This window comes from Eubalaena glacialis, chromosome 1 (genome assembly GCF_028564815.1).
Source record: "Eubalaena glacialis isolate mEubGla1 chromosome 1, mEubGla1.1.hap2.+ XY, whole genome shotgun sequence".
Classification (NCBI taxonomy): domain Eukaryota; kingdom Metazoa; phylum Chordata; class Mammalia; order Artiodactyla; family Balaenidae; genus Eubalaena; species Eubalaena glacialis.
In genome coordinates this window covers 184,108,600-184,125,526 of record NC_083716.1, presented here as the reverse complement: position 1 = coordinate 184,125,526, position 16,927 = coordinate 184,108,600, and the positions used below count along the sequence as shown (strand labels likewise).

The 16,927-nt window shown below is 38.8% G+C and overlaps 1 protein-coding gene and 1 long non-coding RNA gene across 4 annotated transcripts in view; one reads left to right on the top strand and one right to left on the bottom strand.

Moving 5' to 3' along the window:
• Positions 1-3,523: 3,523 nt before the first annotated feature.
• On the bottom strand, positions 3,524-13,353 carry HNRNPA3 (heterogeneous nuclear ribonucleoprotein A3). Of its 3 annotated transcripts, none has more exons than XM_061185349.1 (11): positions 13,212-13,353; positions 11,100-11,222; positions 10,864-11,010; positions 10,562-10,772; positions 10,134-10,223; positions 9,955-10,050; positions 9,779-9,859; positions 9,142-9,282; positions 8,117-8,239; positions 7,955-8,024; positions 3,524-5,115 (listed from the first exon to the last, which is right to left on the bottom strand). In XM_061185349.1, the coding sequence occupies exons 1-10, from the start codon at positions 13,281-13,283 to the stop codon at positions 7,972-7,974; spliced, it is 1,137 nt and encodes a 378-aa protein (XP_061041332.1). In that variant the 5' UTR covers positions 13,284-13,353; the 3' UTR covers positions 3,524-5,115; positions 7,955-7,971. The 3 variants fall into 3 exon arrangements, with proteins under 3 accessions (XP_061041332.1, XP_061041325.1, XP_061041338.1); XM_061185342.1 differs by lacking the exon at positions 3,524-5,115 and adding an exon at positions 7,500-7,862; XM_061185355.1 differs by lacking the exon at positions 3,524-5,115 and adding an exon at positions 7,500-7,862 and having other exon boundaries at positions 13,278-13,348.
• A 413-nt stretch (positions 13,354-13,766) lies between these two features.
• LOC133098980 (uncharacterized) overlaps positions 13,767-16,927 on the top strand; it is a 116,238-nt gene continuing 113,077 nt past the window's right edge. The window contains exon 1 of the long non-coding RNA XR_009702278.1: positions 13,767-13,976. This is a non-coding gene — a long non-coding RNA (uncharacterized LOC133098980). The remainder of the gene's footprint in view (positions 13,977-16,927) is intronic.

The window sequence follows — 16,927 nt, the reverse complement described above, 5'->3', positions numbered from 1 at the left end:
ATGTAAACAGCAGGTACAATAGCAAGGCCCCACAAAATTTTGAGACTCTGCAAGCCACCCAAGAAACCATTCACAGCATTGATCATTTTCTTCATCTGGTCAGATACCTCATTCATGTCTTGTTTGGTTTCGTTTTGAAGTGGGGAAATGGAAGTCACCTGAGGGCTCAGCATGTTTCAAATAAGCACTATGTGCAGGTTATTCACCAAAAGTCCTATCGATCCATTAGGAGCAATAGTGTACAGGTCCACAGGCCCTAGAGCCAGACTGCCTGGGCTGCTACCATTTTCCAAGAATGACCTCCAGTGAGGCAAAGAACCCAGGCTGCTTCCTCATCTGTAAAGCAGGGATAAGTATGCAGTGAATTACTCCACAAAAAGTACTGACCCTAGCTAATAGTAAGCACTCTATAAATGAGATTTTCTTCTTCAGCCTTTTATTAGCATGCCTTTTGGTTGAAAGTGAAAGAAACTAAAGTCAAACCAGCTTAATAAGAATTTGACTCAGCCGAAAGTTCAGGGTTGAAAACGACTTCGAGGACTATCTAGGCATTCAAATGTGGAGATTTCTGCTGTGGTCTGTCCTGTGTGGTCAAGAATTCCTTCCCATAGTGGTGTTCTAGAGATCCCTGGAAGAGACATCACTTTTCCAACCTCAGAAGACAAAAATCTCATCTTGAATAAAGTGCCCTTAAACAAAATTATGGGTGGGAGTGATGGCAACAATCTGTTAACAGTAGCCCCCATCTGGAGCACGTGGAGTTAACTTGTACCTACTACTATCTACTCCCCCCCACCAAGGGGGAAGAACACCTAGGCAGACCAGATTTCTACTATCATGAAAGCAGATGCCTTCACTCACACATTCATTAGTCAAACTTTAGAACTTTGCAAGTTGAAGATAACTGATCACAACCTTTGTGCCTAAAAATTACTCTGAAGTACTATACATACTGCATTACATAGAACTAAAATTTTAAAATCTAACAAATCCTAACCCATGACTAGAAGTAGATTTCACCTCTTGATCATAAAATGTTTATCTGACTCCTCAGATTAAACTTGGCTATCCAACTGTTAAACCTTACCTGAATGCAGTTCCTAATTTTAAAATGTGTACCTATGCCTTTTACATTGAGGCACACCCTATTAGAAATCTTAACTGCGTGACACTGCATTTGTTATATAAAATTCTTGCCGAGATTTTCCTGAAGTCTGTGGAGTAGCTGCTCAAATGTACCTTATAATACTTCCATACCCATTCTTCTAAGTCTCAGAACATATACAAAATATTCTCATTTTTACTTTAAAGATACTTATCAGGCCAATTCCAGCTTTTTAACACTTTTTGAGAACTGGAAAAAAATTGAAGACCACAAGAACTTTAATCCTATGTGGAGGAAAAAACCTCCCATTGGCATTAACTTTGTCACCCTTTAAAATTTAGGTATCGCTTCAGCACATTCTTAAAACAGTACTCATGATTATTACCAAAAATACTATCTTTAGGGACCATGGACCAAGAGCCAGCTTAAGCTCTTTTAACGCATTATCCCATTTAACCTTCACACTTACTGAGGGCAGGTAATATCAGATTACTGTTGCCAAGCATCTCAAAATACCACTTAACCATCACAACTTCAAAGTTAGAAGTCAGACCCACCACTAGCCTTACCTGATACTTAAGAGCACGTTACCGAATCAAACCTGATTTTTGGTTAACTACTTTCAAAGTAACATATTTAACGCGTATAAAAAAAACATTGTAAGAGGTCTGTCACCATCACCAAACTGCCAAAGGGAGCATGGCATTAAAAGAAACCCCAAACAACCTGATCAAGGTCACAAACCACCGTGTTAGTTCTGAACTTAAAATTTTTCCTGATAGGCAAAATCTCTCAGAATCAAACAAAATCCTGACTGCATTTTTCTGATAACCTACCAAATAAGGATGTTAAGAGTAGAAAAGTGAGATTAAATCCAAATAACCGATCAGTTCTTTTGATGCAGTTTACTCAACATTTCTGTTGGTGGAATAGACTAATACAATGTGTTTTTAAAAATGAAAATTCCGTGTATTCGAATTTTCAGATATAGTTGATATCTGATAGTTCTTTCATCTTTGTGATAAACCCTTATTAATTGTAATGGCTATACACGTGGATGTAGTGAAATTTAACCATTTCTCATTAAGCTGTCCACTTCCTTATACATAACACTATCCACGCTACCAGTACATTTTAGAAGTAAAATAGTACATACAGGTAAATCTGTTATTTCCTAGCTTTCAGTACCATGCCCACTTAACTTCTACCAGGTGAATGCAGTTTAATGCACCCTTGCCATTACCTGATTGAAAATATATTAAGCAAAAATAGCATATATTACCTATTACCTTACTCTTCCCCCAACCCTTGGTACTTTTTATTCAGTTCCAAGTTTAATTAACCTAATGTATTAACAGGATCCCACTTTTGCAAAACACTAATCCTCAAAAATTTTAATTGCAGTTTGTAATGAGTACACAGGAGATTCCAAATTTATCTTGTTGCCTGAACATTTTGCAGTTTCATTTAATGTATTTTCACTCTGAGAAAATAAAGGTAAACGTTATTTTACAACTCAAGCATTAAACTGGAATTATAATGCACTTACAGCTGCATAGAATACAAGCAAAATGTGTCAAAATCCTAAAATCCTCACATGGCTTCAATTCACAAAGCATTTCACATGTTAACAGCTATCAATGCTATGAACCCAAATAAGTGTGGTATGAAAATAACTTAAAAAAAATCACATCAAAACCATACCTCACAAATTTGTCAAATTTTTTTGGGGGTGTGTTGCCCAAAATATCTTAGTTCCCCAACTAGGGATTGAACCGGGGCTCCCTGAAGTGGAAACATGGAATCCTAACCACTGGACTGCCAGGGAATTCCCTCAATTTGTCAAACTCTGACACATTATCACTTGGGTTAAACTGCGTAACAGTAGTTTAATACTACTTAATTTTATTAAAGTTTTCCCCGACCCACCTTCACACCACAAAATGCTCAATTGCATTTCTCAAGAAACCAAGTACCTCCAAAAACAAAAAACACGCAGTACCTTCCAACATTTTGAACCCTCATTTCACCGTTCTCCCAAATTACCGTTCACATAATTGTCCTTACCCACAATTTTTTCCAAAGAAAGTTCACTGACTCCTCACCAATCACCCAAGTATCTCATGTACTCTGTCCTTCAAGAATTAAATCCTTAAGTGGCAATAAGCTAAGATTTTTCCCCACACCTACTTCTCGTGTGATCTATTTGTTTTCCACTGAATAAAGTCTACATCCTTTAAATCAACTGATAATGTTGAAGGCTCATCCCAAGTTTCCTGTTTTTTGCTTACTAGTAAAATATATAATGTCCACCTATACAGCATTTAAGTCACATGAACATTGTGAAGTGACAAAACAACACACACATTTCTAAAAATATTTTAATGAAAAAGTTATCTTTCTGTAAACATTTCATTATACTACAAATGAAACATTTGAATCCATTACAGACCACCTCTTAAGTCTTATAAATCAGAGTAAAACATTGAGATTTAAAAGTAATCTTGAATATTTATATAGGCTAACAATCCTTACATTACCCCTGCACATTAGCATGCTTACTCACTACTTTGTGACATCAATTACTGGAATTCCAAGAGATACTGGCATTTAATTAGAAATGTTTCAAATGGTGACTTACATATTAGAACTCTTAAAACCAAGTGTATTTCAACTGTTCAGTTCCTTAACAGTCTTTGTTACCAGATAGTTTTTGTTCTTTAGGACATGAGTGTAAAATGAGCTTTTTCAGAAGAAATGTAGTGTGGGAAGCTGTAACCTATGAATTGCTTTGACAAAATGAGTTAAGGTTTGCCTTGACCATTTCTCCCTTGTATAACTTCCTTCGTTTACTGGTGTTATGACTTAACAGCAACATATTTTTCAGAAATGACAGTGGAACTACATTTAAGTAAAATCGCTTTATTTCATAAAGAAATGAGATGGACTGGAAAAGAACAATGCCTTTAAAAAAGAAAATATTTCCTATCTTAGGAAGTTTGCTTCATTAAAAACCATGTTGTAAAGAAAAATTATCATTAAAAGGCTATTTACCTTATTCAACACTTCATTCTGTAGAAATTCAGTCCTGATTTAGATAGATACAGAAAGAGACCCAACCAGTTATTTTCTGAAAATAAAATCTGTGGCAACCTAACTGCTCCTGTATATAAATAACTTGACTTACTTATAATTTAGAAACTAGTTTTATTTTAACCATCTGCCCCCCCCCAAAGTGTTTTTTAAAAAGTGAATTAACATCAAACCTCAAATTTTAACAAGCCCTTTTGGGGCAGCAATAATAGCCCTTATGAACAATTAGCATCTGATTTGTGTAGTAATTGAGTAATATTTTAACTATTCTTTGGGAAAGGTTGTCTTAAAAAGGAGCTTTAGTGGAATTAGGCCCCCACTGCCTCTGATTAACAGATTAAACACAAAGAAACCTAAAAAAGAACCAAAAGTTTATCCTATTAGTCCAAATAATTCCCTGAAGTCGTATGCGAGAGAACTTATTTATGTATGAGGCCACTTGAACGAAGACCATTTTTGTATCTGTATGATCTGACAGTTCTGAAATTTCATTCCAAGATTTTCTTTTCTCTAGAATGAGGATTGGAAGCGTAATGCTTCTGTTACAAGTCATGCTTATTACAAAAATTCTTTAAAAAAACCTGGTCACTCTTTCTCTTGTCAAAAATTGACTTTATCCTAGAGACACCAACAATGAATTGTATATATCTGACTCAAGATGAACACTCATGGTCACTGCAGGGAAAATTTTAAAACTGTTTAAAATGTGTTTGATGCGGCTCCAAGATAAACTTTTCAGCTGAACAATTTTGCCAATGTATCTAATAGTTTTAAAATATGTAATATAAATTTATAGGGAAACAAATGGTGTCATCAGGCTTTACTGTAAGCTACAAACCTTACCCAGCCAGAAACCTTCGTATTTAAGATGGTAGGAAAGACATTCCTCATTTAGGCAAGTAGGGTTCTCATTCAACCTGCAAATCAAAAAAATTACTCTTACCTTGCTTTACAAAAAATTACTCTTTAATTAGTGAAAAAATTCAAATTCAAGCCTTACCTAATGCTTATTGCCCTTCCTTGCAGGTCTAAATGCTAGACCTAGTGACTGTGGCCAACTATCTCTCATTGGTGTTCCAAAAGGCGAAGAGCTCCTTCCTGCTAGACTTTCTTCGATATTTCAGTTGTAATAAGCAGATTTAACTAGCTTTTGGAAAGTTGCTCACTATCACCATAGTATCTTATGCCTTCACTTCTCTGTAGTTGAAGCTCTTGCTGCTGCCTTGTCATTCTTTATTTATGCTGACTTGTCCATACTCAAAAGGCTGCTGAAGTCCTGTCTTAGTGAGTCTCCTTTGATCCACATTGTGCTTAAAAAGCACATCTTAGGTCCTTTAAAGCTGGTTAAATCGCTCTCCTCATGGCTTAACTTTTCCACACTGTTCGCAAGAACTAAGCTAATACAACTTATAAACAGGTCACATACACAGATTTCACCTGCTTATAGGTTGCAAACATCAACTTACTGACAATATTTTCACTATTAAACTAGTTCCAGAACATAGAAAGTTTGTTAACAGTACAAATTAACCTCATATGCCATTAAAGGATACTGTCAAGGTTGTGTCAAACAATTTCACAAACATAGAAACAGGAAATGTTAATCTCCCCCATTCCTTCAACCTTTATTATATGAATAAAAGAACTTGAGACAATTTAGCTTAATTTTAATAAAATGTTTCCCAAGCATTATTTTGACCAGGTACCCAGTTTTAAGTTATGAACATTGACAGTGTCCATTTATATAACCAACACTTGAAGTTGTTAAAGACTTAACCATTTTCTAATAATTAGCCTATTTTCTACACTGCTTATTCACATATGTCCATTAACAAATGGAATGTTGTCTGTTACATTTATTGGTTTGTGAGTGTTTTCTGGAAAACTGCAGTGTCTGTGAAGACCGATTTCCATGCTGGCATTGCATGCATCCAAATACTAATGCACAGAGGCACAGAATTAGAGCAACGAGAGCATATTCAAACACTAGCACGCCCCATCCCCCCTTTTATTGCTTGTTTTGCTTAGTACTTCTTAAAACAAAAATAAGAATCTCAAATTTAACGTTCAACTACCCAAGAAATAATAACAGCAGGGCACATACTTAGGGCTCGAATGAAATTTTAAGCACTAGCTGGCGTGAAACAGTAGACATTGGTTTATATATATATATATATATATATATATATATATATATACACATATATATATATATATATATATGACCTTGTTATCTAAGACTCTTCTCAACCGGGGTCTTCCAAATTGTAAACTCATACCAACATGATTTAGGTTCAAGCATACACATGGGAATAACAGTGTGTTCTTTGGGATTTTTACTGAGTACAAACTCTGACTATCCAAATTTGAATTCAGGTCTTGAGGAAGTGAAAAGCTTGTTTGTACTAAGCAACTGTGCTACACTTCTACTGCAGTAATCACTTGGGATGATTATATCTAGACTATCCTTGGTTTCATCCAGTAAAATGCAGAGGGTACAAACAGGAAAAGCATGCCAGCCAGTTAAGGGTTCAACAATGCATGATTTTTATTCTCTTGCTCTGAGAGCTTGTATCAAAAAAGTATATATTAAACCAAGGAAAATAACTGAAGATTTATGGGCCTCTTGTGCTTTAAAAAGGAAAAAAAAAAGGTAGCCACTAATTCGCTCAGATAGAGCAGGCTTAGTGGTCCTGTATTTTGAAGATTTTAAGAATGTTTCTTAAGGTAGGAGGAAACGGAAAACATTCACTATCCCTTTCCAGAATTTAAACAGAGGGCAGGAGACATTCTTTACACCCAAATAAAACTATGGCAGCAGTTCACATGTGACCAAGGTGAATGTAGAACGGAGATGTTCTAAACACAGCTAGGACTCTCAGCAAAGCTAATACACTAAAATCATATGATTACATTTTGAAAGAAAATGCACAAAAACCAAATAAGAATTTTGAGATTTTTCATTTGAAGTAAATCTTAATGCTATTAAATTCACAAATATGCTAATTTAAATACCCAATTCTATTATCTAAAACACACATTGCAAACATACAAATATCTATTCTCTCCACATGTCAGAGCCCATTCATTTCATGGTTTGGAAATGGGGAGAATAGATCCCCTTAAACTGCAAGTCAGCAGGTGTTTCTTTACAGTTAACTTTAGCAAAATTCATACAAAATATTAATTAACAATGATCTTCTTTACTTGTTAACTCACAAGGAAACACCTTCAAAACTGCATTTTGTTAAAGTTTCTGTACTAAAATGTAGAAAAACTGAACTACACAAATATTGAAAAGTTAAAAATTCCTTAATTTTTTATTCCTGGTACCACTACCACAATTTACAGGGCAATATACCTGATGTAATGAAAAGAAAAAGAAAAAGACAAAGCTACAACAGATAAAAGACCTCAGGAATGTACATCTAATTGACACTACATTGCATTAATCAATAGCTGCACTTTTTGCAAACTGTGGCTATGACAGTCCTGAACAAGAAGGGTTTCCTGTTTAAGCTGCAGTAACTTTTCTGACTATGGATCATCGTTCCTTCTGTGGCAGATTTTTACAGTTCCTCTAATGCATTTGGGACGACTGTCTCAAAGTAACCTGCAGCTTTCCTGACAACTCCTCGCTCTCTCTCCTGCTAAGAACTGTAGCCTGTTGAATAATACAGGATAAAAAAATTATTACACTCAGTGAACAGTTCCACATATTCTTTATCATCATGATAAAAATTTAAAGATACCTACCCTTTTCTTCTGAGTTTTTAGAACCTTCTGCTACCATATCCACCACTTCCACCACCAGATCCATAACCACCTGGAAACATACACACAAAGATTTTAAAGAAACACATGAGTTTTTAATTTAAAAGGCTATGAAAAATTTTGATAGGAAAAAAAATTATTTACCACCATAGGGACTTCCCGAGCTTCTTCCACCAAAACTTCCCCCCTTCATGGGTCCATAATTTGATTGCTGTTGTCCACTATAATTTCCAAAATCATTATAGCTCCCACCACCACCATAGTTACCTGAAATTACAAAGGTTTTATTTGTGGCTGACCTACACAATTATTTTCCTTTTTTAATAATATGTACTCATTATCTTTTTTTTTTTTTTTACTCATTATCTTTTGACAATCGTGGCAGCATGTGCTCTAACACTTACACAGAACTCTTTGAAGAGATTTTACAGAGCTACCAAACTCTTTCCACTACAGAGGCCCGCTAGCAGACCTCAGACATAGGCAGAAGAGGAAAAAACAAAGAGTGAAAGATGGCTCAAAAGACTACGTATTTAGACAGCTACCGTATTTTGTTTATATTAGATGCTACACCCTAGCACATTCTCTCCTTCATACCACTAAACAGCATCAAAATTGTGTTTGATTCACCCTAATACCGTATAACTTTTAAATCAATGACAAAAAAGCATTTCAAGTTGACTGTTAAGAAAAACCTGTTGTTGATACATCAATACAGTTCAACAAAAGTCAGTGCATTCATAACAAAGTTCTTTATAGCATCGTGGAATAATGATGCAGACCTGCTTAAGAGTCTGCAACGCACCTGACACATTAAGACTCAAAGTATTTTTGTCACCTAGACTCCAGATGACACCCGATTCATTTCAACATGTCTGCATATTCAATTTACAGTTCCCATCTGTCCAGCTTAAAAGTACCTAGAATTAACTAAAATTCAGGCAACAAATATTACTGATAAATGTCCGTTTCAATACAAAAATAAGAGTTGAATACACTTTGCCAATTTACTAAATTGCCAGCAAAATAAAAAGTTTAATTTCCCACCATTTGAGTATTTTCTATTATAAAACATCAAATTTGACCAAATGCTGTTTTAACATGTTTTTAAACACCTGCAAGAAACTATAAAAACTACTGAATATTCAAAACAAATGAAAGTCTACCACCTCCAAAATTTCCTCCTTCATTGTAACCATCATATCCTCCACCACCGCCACCATATCCACCACCTTGGTTTCCATATCCTGGTCCACCACCACCATAGCCTCCTCTACTACTGTAACCAGGACCACCGCCATAGTTACCACCTAGAACAACAAATTGGGTTGTCAGACAAAAATATAAATGTACAGAGGATCAAGTTATTGAATGCTAGTTTACCGTACTTTTAAGCCCCCAGGAAACAGGTCAATGAATTGATTTAACACTCTAAAGCCTGGTAATACCTGGCTAATAAAACAGCAAGAATCTGGGCTAGGAACACTTAAGATGAATGCTTAAATCTTTTGATATTAAAAAATTGTCTCAATTTTTAAAAATCTTACTAAGGAAAATAGTGAACAGTCTCCTCTGAGACCAGTAATTCCACCTCAACTGCTAGTACAATAAATCTTATCAACCAAAAAGAACTAGGTAATGTTAAACCTTTAGGACTTTAAGGTCTAGTTTTCTACAGTATTAGTTTAAAAGCATACTTTAATGGCCAAGCCACACAAATTTTAAATTAGGAAAATGTAAACAAACACTTTCATTCTTAATAAAGTATAGAAACAAAATCAAAATATCAAACATTAAAAAACTTACCGTCGCCTCCAAATCCGTTATATCCACCATCACCTCCTCCATAACTACCTCTGCTGCCACCACCTCCACCACCATAGCCTCCTGAAAAAAAAGGAAAGTGTGAATTAAATGAATATGTTCAATTTACCAATAACACTTAGGTAGACATGTTCTTAGAAATAAGGTAACTGTCCTACCTCTTCCACCAAAGTTTCCACCACGGCCAAAGTTACCTCCACCACCTCCAAAGTTTCCTCCACGACCCATAAAGTTGCCAGATCCACCTCCACGACCTTTAACACAGGCAAGAAAGTTCTTTAAGAACCTTACAAACATCACTCAACTCTACTTTGTATGTATATATGGTACTACTCACCTCTTTGTGATCCAGCAGATTGCATCTCTTGTTTAGAAAGGGCCTTTTTCACTTCACAATTATGCCCATTAATAGTGTGGTATTTCTGAACTAAATTTCGTTTCATCAAACAAACAAACAAAAGTTATTTGATGTTTGGAAAAGCACACATAAATGATATCCTTTATCACTATATAACTTACTAAAACATCATCAAAAAGGTAGTGACTTTGAGTGGTGATGAGAAAGTGTTCTGGGATGTTAATAACATTTATTTCTTAATCCAGATGCTGGTTACACAGGTATAGTCACTTCATGAAAACTAAACCATACACTTTATATGCTATTATTGTGCACAATACAAAGTTATAAGCAATTTAGCGAATTTAGTAGAGAGCAAAGAAGCCATTTCTGCTTTCTCATTCAAGTTCTGAGAAACTGCTACTTACCAACAATTTTATCAACTGTATCATGATCATCAAAAGTTACAAAAGCAAATCCTCTCTTTTTTCCACTCTGCCTGTCTTCCATAACTTCTATGGTTTCAATCTTGCCATACTTTTCAAAGTAGTCTCTCAAATTATATTCTTCTGTATCTTCTTTAATACCACCAACAAAAATTTTCTTCACTGTTAGATGGGCACCAGGCTTTACAGAATCCTACAAATAAAAAATATGTAAGTTAAAAAAAATACCCTCAAAAATTTTACAACAATTTCACATGTCACACAACATGGTATTATTAAAATACCTCTCTAGAAACAGCTCTCTTTGGTTCCACTACACGCCCATCAACCTTGTGTGGTCGAGCACACATTGCTGCATCCACCTCTTCAACACAAGAGTAAGTCACAAAACCAAAGCCCCTGGAACGTTTTGTTTGGGGGTCTCTCATCACCTACAAAACAAAAATTTTAAAGCACTGAAACACATCTCCACAGGTCCTCTGCCCTCTTTCAAGAACCTTTTGTTCCCTTAATAACTTACCACACAATCTGTAAGTGTGCCCCATTTCTCAAAATGTTCTCTTAAGCTATCATCTGTAGTTTCAAAGCTCAGACCACCAATAAACAGTTTTCTCAACTGTTCTGGTTCCTTTGGATCATGGCCCTGAGGAAACAAACCAATATATTTTAATTATTTCGTTTAGTAGGTAAATGCAAAGATGCACAAGCCTTTTAATCGCCTACAAATAAACTTTAACGTCAAATTCCTGTACCATTAACACTTTCTCCAGTTAAAAACTGGAGTAGGATCACACACATCAACTGACTAAAGGGACCGAGAAAACCTATAACCAGACTTTGAAATGCCAACATCACTTAAAAACTAAATTGAAGCCCAAGAGAATTCCAGAATCAAAAGTCCCATAATTTTGAGCTACAACTACAAGTGTCTGGGGACAGATTATTTTAGAAGTGGCTACTGAGAAACCAGTTTCTAAGACACCAGTAGTGTTGTAAATGCAGTGTTTCATCTATGCCATTTCTTCTCTCGTCTTCCTTCCTGAGTCTACACCCCCAAAAGCATATAATTATAAACCACAAGACCGTGAACTACAACTTAAGAGTGGAGAAATTCACCACTTTCAAGCAAATAAAAAGGTGTTTACCACTTTCAAGCAAATAAAAAGGTGAAAATAAGTGTTTCTCAATAAAAGGCTACACCAGCATTCCCCCCCCCAAAAAACTATGGAAAAAACTCGCCACGTAAAAATTTTCTATTTGCATTTGTACCACATGCCAAAAATGTCAAAACCAACATTTTACTGGGTCACAAAAAGGGCAGTTTGGACTTATGTTAGGTATACTGTCTGACAAGAAAGGAACGCAATAAAAAAGACATTGAGATTTAAAAAAAAAATGATATGGCCTGAATTGTTTTACAATTCAACTAGTTCTTTAACAAATCACATAACTACCACTTAATACATATATGCATTAAGATAACTTTCATCCAAAGTCCTTAAATAGAGGCACTCACATTTACATTCTAAGATCTTCCTGTGTCTTCTAAAAGTAGAGACGTTAAGGCATTTAATATGAAGAGACTGTCACATGCCACGAAAAAATGTTAAATGATTAATAGCCTAAAGCATTTATTCACTTAGTCTCATCTTTTCAAGTCCCGGTTAAATGCATCTAATTAACAATACACAAAGTTGAGAGAAAGAAACAATAACCCACATGAAATTATCCCAAACAAATGAAAAATTCGACTCTGGCTGCAATCCTCTAAAACAAAATTACAATAAAGTACAACCTGAGCCGACCCATCAGAATAGGAAAAACGAAGGTGAAAAAATTTCAACTTCCTATTTTACATCCACACTCTTAATTATGAGATGGGGCACTTCACCCACATGGAACGAAGCTACGTATAATTCTAAGGGCTTTAGCGAAAACGGCAGATCAAGAAGTACTTTAAAACAGCAAACTTAAAAAAAAAATTATTTTCAACCGAGTGCTGCGAGGTACAGAACGGGACGGAAAATTCTCCTTCGCGGACTGTAAGGCCTGGAAACGCGTGGAGAGAACATCACTGAAAGTACTAGGCCCCAAGCTTCGAGGCCGTTTGCGGCATTCTCTGCTGGGCCGCCTCCTCCCTCTTCCTTACAATCCCACGCTCGCTCTCCCAGCGGAGGAGCCGGGCGGCGGCCATTGCGTGCCAATGCGCCATTTCGTAACGCGGCAGCGGATCAATGTCAATGTGGCCGCCGCCCGCCTGCTCGCTCGCCCGGATGTGCCTGCTCGTCCCCTCCCCTCCCCCACCGCCTCCTCCCAACCGCTCCCGCCGAGGCCCGCCATGCCGCCCTCGGCCTCGAATGGGAGGCCGCGCGGCCGGCGGGCCAGCTCCCCTCCCGAGGTCTCCCCAGCCACACCGCGCCTCCGAGGGACCACTTCTGCAGCCCAAGGAGACGGCAAGGCTGGCGAGAAGCCCCAAGGAGGCCTCCGAGGCCCGCTCCCCTCCCCCTCCCGCCGCCCGTCTCAACGCAGAGCGCGGGAGGGCCGACCCAGTCCACCCGGCCTCCCCACTCCCACCGAGCCCGGCCCCCCTTGCCGGCCACTACCCAGCAACCCCCCGCTCTCCCCCTAATACCTCCTCCCCCCGGCGGCGGCGGCGACGGCCGGAGTCGGGCTGGGGGCGACCGGGCGGCGGTTTTACCTCCATTTTGAGACCGGACTCGCCTCTTCCAACTCGAGTTCAATATGGGACCGAGAGGAAGAGGCGGGGCCAGCCGTCACGTGACGCGCTTTTCGCGCGCCGCCGGCCTACTGGGGGAGGGGCGAGTTGGGAAGGGGCGTGGCCAGCTGGGCGCGAAGAGGGACTGGACGAGCGGGTTGGTGGGCAGAGGACGGGGGCGTGGCAGGCCCCGGGAGCGCGCGCGCCTCGCTAACTTCCCGTGCGGCGCCGCCCTTGCCGCCGTTCGCGCCCGGGCTGCTGCAAGGACGTAAGCTAGGCTTCCGCCAATGGTCGGCGCCCACGTCGGGAGAACGCCTCGTGACCGCGCGTCACCGGAGAAAAAGGCCTGTTTCCCTTTCTTCTCGCGCTTCTTTCCCCTCCCCCACGTGGGCTTTTCGGTCTCCATTATCGAATTCATTTCATTCCCGCGCCTGAATAAAACCACATTTTCCCTTCTTGTACTTTAGGGTTGTAAGAAAGCTCTCTCGGCCCCTCGGCGTCTCCTCGCACGTTTCCAAATGGCAGGGCCTGGTGTCCGTGACTGGGGTGCCCACTGTGAGGGCCCGCACTGAAAATCCCTGACACTGACATACGTGAATCATGGGCATCTTGGAAAGGCCTCAAAACGCGGCTGAAACACTGAAATTTCACCCTTAATGAGCTGAGGCAAGACTGGTCGAGGTCAGTTAATTAGGTACTCACTGATATCTCAAGAAATCCGTCGGCACTATTTTCTTACATTTCTAGTTACTGTGGAAAGAGCTGAAGGAACTGTTCTCGTGGACTGGATTTAAGGAATGATTTACAGGATTGCTAAAAGTAAGACCACCAGATACACTCCCTATTCGCGAGTGATTTTTACCTAATTATTTTCACTTGTGAAGTAAAACAAACAAGATCAAAGAGTTGATCTAATTCTTTCTTGGTCTCCCAAGTGACCTTAAGTCATTTGACCTTACTGAGCTTTAGTTTTAGGAGTTTTTTTTAATGAAAATGCGGATAAGATTTGGTGATCTCCAACACTCATGACAGCTGTAAGGTAATAATCTGTGGATCCGTATTGAAGCAAAGGTGCTGGTAAAAGTGACCACAGTTGACAGGTCTCCCTACCATGCTAAGAAATGCCCTATATTTTAATGTAGCAATCCATATGAGCATCTCGTTTAGAATTGATCAGGCCCTCCCTTGGAAAGATTAGAAATCTAATCAGTTATATTCTAAGTTGTTTGAAAAGCAGTTTGTTAACCAGTGGGGAATGGTCAGCTCGGAGTTTGGGGAAAAAAATGAGCACAAAGAATAACAGTTCGTTGATGTTTATCTAGCATTGCCCAAGTGGAACAGTGTTTGATTTGGGAGACACGAACAAAAGGTACTCTGTTCTGGGGCAGAAACCAGTCACCAGGCCTTACTGTATCTTGGATGAAACAACCTTCCAAGCAAAGTAACCCTCCTCTGGTTGCTCTGATTCTATTATCACAAGCAAATTATTACGTATTCTGCTTATCAGGTACTCCTGATAGCCAACAATAGTACTTGAGATATTGGGAAATTTTCTACCCTTAGTGTCTCGTTAATATGTAAAAGCTTTGTGAGTTTGATTACTATGAAATAGTCTTGAATAACTTGGTCACTTCTGAGTATGCAGAAAAACGTGAAGTTAAAGACCTTAGGGAGATGGTATTCAAACCAAGGTACCTATGAGAAACTGCAAGAAAACTGATCACTTGGCTTCACTTTAGGGCATGTTTGTCTAGGTGTTTTCTAACCAAGTTATTTCTAATCAATAATTTCTGTTATTCTTTCTTTGAATTGTATGAAGTTTTCATATTAATTTGAGAAATGGTGGGGGATGGGATACTAAGTACTTCCATCCAGGAACACGGTATGTCAGTCCATTTGTTCAAGTCTTTTGTCCTACAGTAAAATGTGGATTCCTCCCAGATACGTTGTTCACACAGATTCTGTAGTTTTTAGACATTAGCTATTTTTTATGCTTTTGTCTAAGCCTCCTCTCCAGCTCCGGGGCCACATGATATCTCGTTCAAATATCCCTGTTGGAGTTCTTGACCCTGTTGGACACAGACTTGAACCTTGGCTGTTTTCTATCCTTGTAACCCTGGCTGTTTTTGAAATGTGAGAGACAGAGAGTGTATGGGGTAGGGAGCAGAGGACAAGGGTCCTAGGGTGGGATGGGGTGGCAGACTGATTTTATGAATAATCTATATCAGGGCCTCTCAACTTCTTTCACATCACAACACATAGAGAAAATGCTAATTTTTTAAAAATAAATTTATTTTATGTATTTATTTTTGGCTGCGTTGGGTCTACGTTGCTGTGCACAGGCTTTCTCTAGTTGCGGCGAGCGGGGGCTACTCTTCGTTGCGGTGCGCAGGCTTCTCATTGCAGTGGCTTCTTTTGCTGCCGAGGACGGGCTCTAGGCGCGCAGGCTTCAGTAGTTGCGGCGCATGGGCTCAGTAGTTGTGGCTCGCGGGCTCTAGAGCGCAGGCTCAGTAGCTGTGGCGCATGGGCTTAGTTGCTCCGCGGTATGTGGGATCTTCCCGGACCAGGGATTGAACCCGTGTCCCCTGCATTAGCAGGCGGATTCTTAACCACTTCGCCACCAGGGGAGTCCCAGAAAATGCTAAATTTTGTACAGCACACAAGGTTACATAAAAGAAGAGATTTAGAGGCATCTAAATGATGGTAAAAAAAAATTATCACATTTTCTTTAAATTAAATAATTATGATAAAATAAAATACAGTGTATTAGGGAAGATATTAAAAATTGAATTTGGATAAAACTTTCAAATAAAAATTTTCCACATGTTTTAATAATCGACTTGAATTTGTTCCTGTGAATATACTTTGATATTAGATTTTATGGTTGAAATGGCTTTATTCAGTTTCTGATCTAGACTTTTTAATGATAAACTCATATTCTGAATAGTAATTATCAGTGAGGGACTCTGATCACCTAAGAGTCAGAGTGGGTGATAAAATATTTAAAACCATTTTATACAACCGTTCAAAATGTACAATTGTAATTATATTTAAAGAATAACAATTCTTACAACTCTTTCGTTTCGTTTATTGACAAATGTAATGTTGCAATTTCATATGATAATGCAAATGAATTTCAATCCCAATAGTACATTTTTAGTCCATTTTTATATCAAGATTTCCACATTGAAACTCTAGTTTTCAGAACACGCATGCATTGTCAATAGCTAGCCTGGGCACTATTCAAAGAGTGTACTGCTGCAAAGGGATAGAGATGGCCAGTATATGTTTAGACAGATATTGAAGGCATTGCCTGGAGCTGAGCCCACCAGAAAACTACACTCTGCCAAGGCTCCTCTCTCATCCCCTGACAGATTACCCCTGAGGCTGTGTGCTGTGCCCCATGGGTCTCCTGCATTGGCTCCAGGATCTTCGGTCCATGACAGGCAGTGGGGTGCTTTGCAGATAGATGCCAGGTGTGGCATCTCCTTGGCCGCATGCAGACAGCAGAACTGTAAGTGCTGGTTGCTTCTTTGGCATACACCTCAGACTGCTCTGCACAGGTGCCTGAGGAGACCTAAACAAGGCTGCTCATGGCCAGAGGTAGTAGCCCAAAGGGCTCTGGCTGCCCC

Excerpts from the sequence above, each read along its gene's own strand:
- HNRNPA3 (XM_061185349.1), bottom strand. The coding sequence starts at position 13,283 with ATGGAGGTAAAACCGCCGCCCGGTCGCCCCCAGCCCGACTCCGGCCGT. Across the intron at positions 10,051-10,133 it reads ATCTGCTGGATCACAAAGAG|GTCGTGGAGGTGGATCTGGC; the intron begins GTGAGTAGTACC and ends CCTGTGTTAAAG. Across the intron at positions 8,025-8,116 it reads CTCGGGAAGTCCCTATGGTG|GTGGTTATGGATCTGGTGGT; the intron begins GTAAATAATTTT and ends GTATGTTTCCAG.